Source organism: Poecilia reticulata, linkage group LG8, assembly GCF_000633615.1.
Source record: "Poecilia reticulata strain Guanapo linkage group LG8, Guppy_female_1.0+MT, whole genome shotgun sequence".
In the NCBI taxonomy this organism is placed as follows: Eukaryota; Metazoa; Chordata; class Actinopteri; order Cyprinodontiformes; family Poeciliidae; genus Poecilia; species Poecilia reticulata.
Window position 1 is genome coordinate 24,636,992 of NC_024338.1, and position 9,852 is coordinate 24,646,843.

Consider the following 9,852-nt stretch of genomic DNA (forward strand, 5'->3'; position numbering starts at 1 on the left):
TGTTTAAAAAACAAAGTACAAACTTTATTATTCTGTCTTTACAAAGGCACAAGCCTCTTTATCCCCGAAACATAAAAAGAAACAAAAAAACAAAAAACAAACGTAATAGCTTCTTGATGACCATGTGCACTGACCGGTCTAACAAAGTTTAGAAAAAAAAAACAAAATGAATGGGAAAAAATAAAAACAATAGAGAAGGAACTGAGCTGCAAAAAAAAAAAGATAAAATACATAAAATGACAGGATAACAGTTGCAAGAAGATGTGAAAGGTAAACTGGTAAATGTAGGAGGACTGACATGGAGGGGTGGGGGATACACAGCTGTGCGGTTTTTTTTAACTCATAACCTCAAGAGCTTCAGCTGAGGAGATCCTCCTTTACACATAAAAAAAAGAGGCAAACTCCAGTATATTACAGTAAGTGCTTTGTAATCTTCACCCTATTTAGTGATCCTTAGTCCCTCCCCCACTAATCTGACAATCTGATATGCCCATAGAATAACTTTGTAACACAAAATACAGAACAAAGACAGACGCAATGGRGAGCAACCAGTTCTGGGATTCAGCAGGAAAACTTTCCAATGCAGATACTGGGAGGAACCAGAAAAAAAAAAGAAAATCAGTTTTCCAGCGACCCTCCACTTCTTCCTATAACAATAACTGACACACCTGACATCAACAGGTTTAAAGGGGAATTCCCAAAACTCGTCAATCATGACGAGGAGTGTTGGGAGTTTAACGCGCAGTCTGTCCAGCAGTTCAAAGCTCAAACAGTCGACTCTAAATGCTGAGATGAGCCGAAAGTCCYAACTGTGATATGGTTTTTCTGCAGGATCTCAGGAAACCTTTAATACGATCTTATGGAATGTCTTATTATGGGGGTTTTTACCCCAACCCCACGTATTTCACACCAAGGGGCCTTGAACTCTCAAATCTAGACATGCAGTGCTTTGCAAAAGTGTTCGCAACCCTTGAACTGTTTCACACCACAGGCATTTAGTTAGGACTATAAATTCTAACATAAAGAAGCACACAACTGTCGAGAAAGGAAAAACATGCATGGTTTTAATGGGGTTTTTACATGCTTTGTAAACCACGCGTGTGCAAATTTGGGCTTACAAAAAAAAAAAAAAAAACTACAAGAAGTCAGCCATCGCGTAAAAACAAGTCATGAATGCAGAAGAAGGTGAGGAGTCAGATGAGATGAGAACTGGCCTGCATGCAAATCAATACGTGGCAGAAAACACACTGCACATGACCCCCAACACAAAGTTCTCCTGGTTTAAACAAGGTAGTGGCAGCATCATGTGGAGGGGGAACTTTTCTCAATCTTGTCAGAACTGATGGGAGATGGAATGAGCCAAATTGTGCCTAGAAGAAAAACCGTGAGAGGCTGAAAATCCAGAGCTCCAATGAAATGGTTTAGATCAAAATACATGCATGTTAGATCAGCCTAGTCAAAGTCTGTGGCAAACTCACACTTTCGCATCCCGGTGAACAAACCATCACCGCTACGAAGCAGCAGGATTATGCTGTGGGAATACTTTTTTAAATTTTTTTATTAATTTTTTTATAAATAGAGTAAAACATATGAAAGAACAACCTGCTTGAGGATATTTTTTTTCTTCCAGTTCAGCATCATGCACTACCTTATGCTGACTTATCTTATAAAATCAAAAGAATAATATTAATGTGAAACAATTGAGAAAAGTTAAAAGGTTTTGGATACTTTTGCAAGGCACTGTGCATCCAAACACAATTTTTGCATTAATTTACCGTTAGTATAGTTTGTAAACTACCAACGYGTTTCATTCTGGGGCAAAYATAATAAAAGAAACCCAAAAATAACTCAATAACTAGGAATATATATTTAATGWCATCTGCCCGGTGTTTACAAGCCTGATCGAAGAGGTGAAAATGAGTTGCCCCCAAATGAAAAGTGTCCAGATTGTTCTCTGAAGCTGTGTGAGGGAATGGCCTCCCTGCAGCCAACAATAAGGGCTCGTAATAAGGCAACCTGTAACCTCTCTTCGCTACAAGTCGCCCAGTCATTACATTTAAAAGTGAGACAGAAAACGCACGAAAAAGGACAGATATTAGGAAATGCATAGAGCCTATGTAGTAAATTCAGTCGTCGCCGTGAATGGCGCACTAACGAGTTCTCTGGGCGTTCTTCCTCAAATGTCACCATAATCCTCCTATGTCCCAAAAGGCGGAACAAACAACAAAACAGGCTCTCTAGACCGAGCGAATAAGTGATTGTATGCGTCCTTTTCGTATAAACGAGTCGTGCATTTCAAGGCTAAAGTGGTGGCGTTTCGGACTGCCAGAGTCCCGGGCACCACGAAGTCCCRCTGCCTTAAAACACTCAAGACACACGCACTCCTCAAAAGTACTCATCGTGGCCCAACAGATTAGCTTATACGTCAGGCCAGGGGCTTTTATACTCAGAAGTAGAGGATGCAAACAGTGAAAGGAAAAACAGGCAAGATGTGGGATTACTGGGATCCCAGCCCAGCAAAAACAAACAGGAAAAAAATAAAAAATCAACAAAACTAAAGTTGTGAATCAGTAAGTGTACTCTCTCTTATAGTATGAGCACCAGTCAGCCATTAAAACAGCCTATAGTTTTTTTTTTTTGTTTTGTTTTTTTACTTTCTAGTGGAGCATTTAAGAGAGAAACATAAAAAATTCGACTTAATAAAATAACAAAGAACTTTTAGGACAGTCTTGCAAACTCACAGTGTCTTTGCGAACAGCCCGGATGGTTCTCGAGCGGAGCTGTTCCAAAGGGTGTCCATCTTCATAATGATCACGCTCAGCTGGCGAGCGTCCACATCACGCCCCGCGGGCCTCTTTCCCGTTTCTTTGATCAGTCACACGACTTCAGGACAGCACCGGCAGGACAGTCCTGGCGGCCGACGGAGATGTTTGAAAGTCCAGTTTCCAGTTTGACCGAGAGTTTGTAAAAATCAATTAGTAGCTTTAATAATAGTTCCAAAGAGACAAGAGTTTGTTGTGTAGGTAAAAAGAGCAGAGGTTGGAGTTAAGCAAAAAAAAAAAAGAAAAAAAAAAGGAGAGAAACTACAGGTGTGAATGTGTAATTGTAAACTGTCTCAGGTGCCTATTTTTSTCAAATCTGATGTAGAGAAGAAGATGGGGGAAGAAAAAGTAAGTCAAAACGAGTGCTATAATCCGACTACCAGCCCGGTTTAAGTCCACAGAACAAGAGTGCTGTGAGTTTGTAGTCTCCCATAGCCCTGGTCTTCTTTGGGGCCCTTCGTTGTGTGAGTGTGTGCGTGTATGAAGGTGTAGGGTACACGAGCCTTCAGGCAGCCGAGCTCAAGGCAGCGAGCAGTCGTCGGGTCCGTCGCTGTTGGAGGCCGTGTCCGAGCCGCCAGCGTCGGAGAGGATGCGCCCCGAGCTGACGATGACCGCCCTCCTCTGCTCCTCCTCGAAACCCTTCCCCTGGGTGCCCTCAATGTGCTGGATTGCCTGGAGGCAAACAGGGAAGAATAGAGGAGGCATGTCAGAGACTAAGGCGCCCTCTAGTGGTCGGATGTGGCAGGGGACAATATATATATATATATATATATATGAAAATACAGCAGGAGTCATGCGAAGGAAAGATAATTTGAGTTTTAAGTGCAGCTTACTTGAACGATGGTGTCCAGGTTCTGCCGAGAAGTGGACACGGAATTAATAACCGATGTTGGGCCCATGGTTACCACGGTGACATGATGGGGCTGGGCAGTTTGTGCGGGCGCAGGAACGATGACCGTGGCATGGTGTGTGGGTGCGGGCGGGGTAGCAGGAGCCAACACCTGAAGAACGATATTTACACATCACTCTAATGATCCCAAACAACATAATATACAAAAAATATTCCTGAGGTCCCTAACAAACAATTGAATCAAACACCGTTTCCATCACATAGGCAATGGAAATCTACAAACTATGAGGTGCATTTTTGTGTTTATCCCCCTTGACGCTRCTGGCCCGAAATAAAATCCAGGCACTCAACTGCCTTCAAAAGTCACCCAGCAAGTAAAACCTGTGTAATTTAATCCCAGTGTAAATACATCTGTTCGGTGAATCCCCCAGTGGTTTGTTAGAGAACAAAAGGCGTAATGAGGAAGAGGAAACACAACTTATAGGTCAGGAAGATTGTTGAGAAGAGACCAGAGACACCTTCCAGCAGGAYAACGACTCTACACAACAATAAATTAATGTAGGTTAATGCCTATAAGCTCATATGGCCAAGACGAGGGCTGGATGATATGGCTGAAACATTTATCACAATAGAAGCGTTTCATATCAATCAATGTTGATCATTTTTGATATTGGTGAGACTTGAAAACTTAATCTATTCAATCTGAAAAGTTGAAAGCRYAAAAATCTTAATCACTGGATATGAAATACTTGAACCAGTCATACCCGCCAAGATTTGCAGCTGTAACTGTAGCAAATGATGGTTCCAGGAGGGGCTAAATAAATACAAATGCACTCCACRCTATTCAGAATTATTTGTACTTGTCTATGACATCAAATTAGGAGTCTGCATTTATTGTACAATKTATTGTGGAAAACTGTTTTATGACAGGCATTTTGATTTATTGATGTGCTGATCAATTCCAATTAATKATGTTAAATAAAAAACAAAACTGTGACAGTATAAGCGGACATGTTATTTTTTTTACTATCTAGTTAAACAAATTGATGTTCAAATTTATTTGACATCAATAAATATCAGTGAAATGGAAGACATGATTAAATACAGTTACTGTGTGCATCTTAGTGATATAAATCACACTTCTTTCAGTAACTTGCACCCTGAAGAAGACTAATTCCACTGAGAATATTTTTCAAGAACAGTATTTGTGTGTGATGTTATAAACACTGCCTTCACAGTAATGCAAAACGTTTTTTGGTCATAATTTTTATCGTYATCACAATTGCACCGCAAAATATTGCATGTATATCCTAAACATGTGAGAAAGTTCAAGGGGAGAAAAWTTATTTTGCAGCGCTCTGCATATGCGACAGTTAAAATTATTTTATCACAACAAAGAAGCTGACACATATTGAAGAAATATTTTGTGACGATAAAGTAAAGCACCTCCTAAAAGCTAAATTTAGTCATTAAACAAGCTGAATTTTTTTTTTTTTTTTTAATAAAACATTGGTGTTGAACCTGAGGGCTGTGTGCTGGAGTGAGGTCCCTCTCTAGCTGCTTCTGCARACGAACAAGACTCTGCGTCTGGACTTGTTGTTCCTGGACCTGCTGGGCGATCGCCTTCAGCTTCTCTGGGTACAGCTGAGCGTCCAGGGAGCGCATCTGCCAGGCGGGWCACAATTCGGGAGAAAGGTGCGTCAGTCGCGCACTTAAAACAGCTGTGTGTTCATTCCCACCCGACCGTCACCTGATCCTCCAGCATCATCCTGACTGTGCGCTCCTTTTCCAGCTGCTGCCTCAGCTCAATCATCTCCCTCCTCAGATCCTCAGTCTTCTCCTCCTCCAGGATGTCTGGAGAGCCGATCCCTTCATCTTTCTCCTCCGCCCGTCTCCTCTTCGGGGACGAGCCGCTTAACTCCTGGGAGAAACAGAAAACAAACAAGAGATTGAGCYGTCTGGTTCAGACGAGTGCTAAAACCGAAGAAACGTGCGGGAATATTTATGCAATTTGCTGTACCTGTACCTGAATGATCCGCTTCAGCTGGCTGTTTTGCTGCAATAGCCGCGTCTTCTCCTGCTCCAAAGTGAAGATGTACTCTGCCGTCTGTTGCAAGATTGCAGCCTGAAGAACATCAAAGTGAGGTTGTAACARCGAGTTCAGACCCGTACAGCAACAGCCACTTCAAAAGCATTGATGTTCCTTTTTCACGTTGCCACTTTCAAGTTTTGCCACAAATTAGATTTGTGGCTAAGACTTAAATCTCGATTAGATTTAAGTCTTAGCCATTACATCATATCTCCGGTTGTGGGCTTGTCCTGTTGGAAGGCAAACTTTCCCTTAGCCTCAAGTCTCACTTGTCATCGCTCAAGAAAAAGATTCCCACAACATAATACTGCCAACGCCATGTTGGGGTATTCAGGCTGATCTTTAAAGCAAAGTTTTTCCACCATAAATAGCGTCTTGTATGTAAAGCCAGGAGTTTAATCTACTGGTAGAAACGCTTCTGATTACATGTCTGCTGTTAAGTGCATTTACTAAATTTTAAAGGCGCTTGACTGCACTAGATTGTATTTAGTGGTGACAGAGTAAAATGAACTAAGAAAAGCACAAGAGGTTTATGTTAGAAAAAAAAATAGTTCTAGAATCAAGAATCGTTTTCTTTCTGTTCTACAATTAAGACCTGCATGTGTTGGTCCAGCACTTCTAATCCAAAAATGTGAAAAAGTCAAAGCAGAATAGACGCTTCTGCTTCAAAGCACGTTGGATCAAGCTCATCGCCTGATCTAATTCAAGCCCACAGTTTGTGACCCACCTTGCTGAGCTTCTCCCCATCGCTGTGTGGGATGAGTGTTTTAAGTGACTGGAATCCAGCATTGATGCTCTGCATACGCCGACGCTCGTTGCTGTTGGCAATCTCCCTGCGAATTCGCCTCTCTTGGTCCCGGGCTGTTTCTGGGGTCAGAGGAATGTTGGCCAGGCTGAGGGGGAAACAAAACAGGGAGGGAAGCAAATCAGTTAGTTGATAATAAATTTGGAGCACAGAGGAAGCCTTCAWCTGGGAGTCAGGATCCGCTTAACTTCAGCAGAAACATTCGACCCATATGGCAACCACACATTTATTATGAAGCATTTATTAGTTGCAGTTTTGTTCATTTTGTTACCTTATTTTTCCTACCAATGGCACGACTAGTGTAAAAAAATATTTCCATTTGAAATGCATTGTAGATTCTGCAGCCTTGCATTAAAATCAGTAATTAATTACTTGAACAAAAAGTAAACCGATATTTGGTTCTGCAAGCAGCACACAAGCAGTGTTTGCCTCTAACCGCTACAACTTTAATATGTTCATACTTTAAAATAGTCGAAATGAGCCTTCGTAAGCCAGGTGCTGGGATTTAATTTAGGGGAAATTCTAAGAGCGCTTCCTGCAACATCCTGTGCTTCCACCTCTGTATCTCCTGCCAGGCTCTTATCTGTACTGACTCAGCTGCCTCAGTGCAAACACTGGGAACTGTTGTGCAGACACAGATGAGAGAAAAAAAAGAAAAAGTGCATGCGCGTTGTGAGTGTTAAGTGTGGAGATACACACAGACACAAAGCATCACTGCAGCACTGCCAATACAACTRGGCTTTTGCCTTCCCTAAACAGTAGAATATTACCAGGCTGTATTAAAGTGTTTTTTAAAAGGGGAGCAAGACACAGTACGCAAATACGGATGTAATGACTGACTTGTTGATGTAATCGACTGCAAACAGATGAGAGGTAGATTTAGAAATTAAAAATCTTACACCAGTCCAGAGATGCAATATTCTAYKACTCCCATTCATTTTACTGTTCAGTTATTCTTTCATTTGCAGAGCCAGGGTCATCTTAACCTGGTGGCACAGTCTGTCTATMTTGCATTGCACATGTAATACTGCATCAATCAGGCCTTTTCTGAAAAATATCAATCTTACATTTAAAAAAATTCCCCAATCATGTAGGAAATAGTATCTCCTTTGCTTTTACCATGTTTTAAACCTAAAAATAAAAACTATGCAAWACGTACATTCTGTACATTGATGCCCAAAATGAATGTGAGTTGGTAGGAATAGGRCAAAAATATAAAAAATATATTTTCCTTGTTTGTCCTATGGATCAATAATCAGAATCAGAAAAGGGAGAACTAGCTGATTCAGATCTCTGGGTGATTGATCGATGCGTCGCTAGAACCCAAAGCAGAAAAGGACAAGCACAAGTAAACAGACTMATCTGTATTTAATTATATTGTGGTTTATAGCTATTCAAACAATAAATCTTTATCAGCTGGTCATCACATGGTTCTTTAGAGAAACTGGTGTTCAGATACTAAGTCTCAATGCATTCCTGTAAATTAATAAATGTACATTTTCTTCCTAATTGTCTTGGGAAAAACTGAAAGGTTTTGGACGATATTTTGTATTCTTACAACAATGATAAACAATTGACAATTCACAACAAAATGCTAAGACAAAAGAGCTCSAAGTCTGGCATTGAAAAATAGACCACATATTTGAAAATCTCAATCATAAACTTAAATAGGCTTATGACACTAATATATGTTTATTTTTATATCAGCATAACAACACTTATTATGCTATCTTGTTTATTTTATCTTTGATAATCAAACAGCAGCTGACTGTTGGATGATTTGGGACAAACAGAAATAAGACTACATTTCCCAGAATACCGTGCGCCAGGAGCAGCAGTCGCAACAGCAAGCAGTACAAGATTCCTCCGCCTTCTTCAACTAGCAGGGCTGCGGACGTATCGACGGGCCTTCCGTGACATACACACCCCCTTATTTATAACTCAACTTTTAATATTCCTGCCTCCCCTCKAACACCGAATATCCCGTTATCTGAAATATATTAAAAATAATATTTGTAACTGCTAAAAGAAGGGCCAGTCGTCACCACAGAGCCCGACAGCACCTCGGTGCTCGGAGCAGACTTTTTCATGTCCTCCGCCATTACAACAATGCGGCAGGCAGCATGGCAGAGGTGCGGGATGAAAAGACGCAGTGGAGGTGGCTCGATAGCGCCAGCAAGCCGCACAGAAACCCCAATTATTTTAACCCAACTTAAAATAAAGGCAAATATGAAGACAGCTGTTCATATTTTACATCAACAGAAAACGGTTAGAAGAACATACAACGCGAGACTAACACCAGACCCCCCCTCATCACTTTTAGCTCAAGCCACAAGCATGGCCGCACTACCCACAATAACTTCGGCTCCCTTTCAGCAAACCAGCTCCTTCCAGTAGTGTGTGGAGCGAAAACTGGCCCTTTAAAGGACCACAGTAATCGGTAGCGAAACATTTCATTTTCGTATGCAAATTACAGCGCCTATATAAGAGATTATTTGAGGATAAATAGATGTGGGATGTGCTCTGGAGCGGAGTAGCAGCGTGGTGTGCACGGAACCACGTGGTTTATGTTTGTTAGACACAAAATACGTGAATTTCTATACTAAATGATSAAAATACAAAACAGGAGATTTTGCACTGGCAGCATGAGACACCTMGTCGCTCATTTGCAGTGTAACGCCGGTGTTTGGTGTTAATTGGTGCCCGCAGTTCCCCCGTAAGCGGGTCGTGTACACAATAACAGATCAGATCAAACATGTTGCCTCAGTGCGTGGACAGTTCTTACAGTTATAATAATGCTGAATGGAGCACATGTGATTTATATACACACCTACAGAGACCACCAATCACTTCTTTCTCCGTTTTCCTGAAATGTTGCAGCGGGGGCACCTTCTGAGCTGAAACCATGAAATACTCCATGCTCGCCTCTCGCCAGTTTGGCCCCCCTCTCCAAAATAAGAAAATAAAATAAAATGAAAAACAAAACGGCAGTCTCCTTTAATTTCAAGGGGAAACAGATGACAAAAATCCCGTGATCCGAGGCGGGTTAAATCCTCAAAGTAAATCCGAATCCCTCGTCCGTGTATTGTAGTTCTTTTTGAGGCTACSGAGAGTTGTAATGTTACTCGACTTCCAGCTGATGGGGTTCCCTCGTTGTGTGTGGCGCTCTACCTCTCCTTCTCCCTCCCCTTTGCTTTCTTCCTCTGCATGACCGTGTCTCTCTCTGTGTGAGTGTGTGTTGGTGTGTGCGCAGCTGATCGGATTGCTTTCAAGGCGGGAAACAGCT

General features: G+C 41.6%; 1 protein-coding gene across 2 annotated transcripts; it reads right to left on the reverse strand.

The window, feature by feature from the left end:
* On the reverse strand, positions 1-9,852 carry tfap4 (transcription factor AP-4 (activating enhancer binding protein 4)). Of its 2 annotated transcripts, none has more exons than XM_008416702.2 (7): positions 9,397-9,852; positions 6,489-6,654; positions 5,693-5,797; positions 5,423-5,593; positions 5,194-5,337; positions 3,656-3,823; positions 1-3,494 (listed from the first exon to the last, which is right to left on the reverse strand). In XM_008416702.2, the coding sequence occupies exons 1-7, from the start codon at positions 9,483-9,485 to the stop codon at positions 3,342-3,344; spliced, it is 996 nt and encodes a 331-aa protein (XP_008414924.1). In that variant the 5' UTR covers positions 9,486-9,852; the 3' UTR covers positions 1-3,341. The 2 variants fall into 2 exon arrangements, with proteins under 2 accessions (XP_008414924.1, XP_008414925.1); XM_008416703.2 differs by having other exon boundaries at positions 5,699-5,797; positions 9,397-9,851.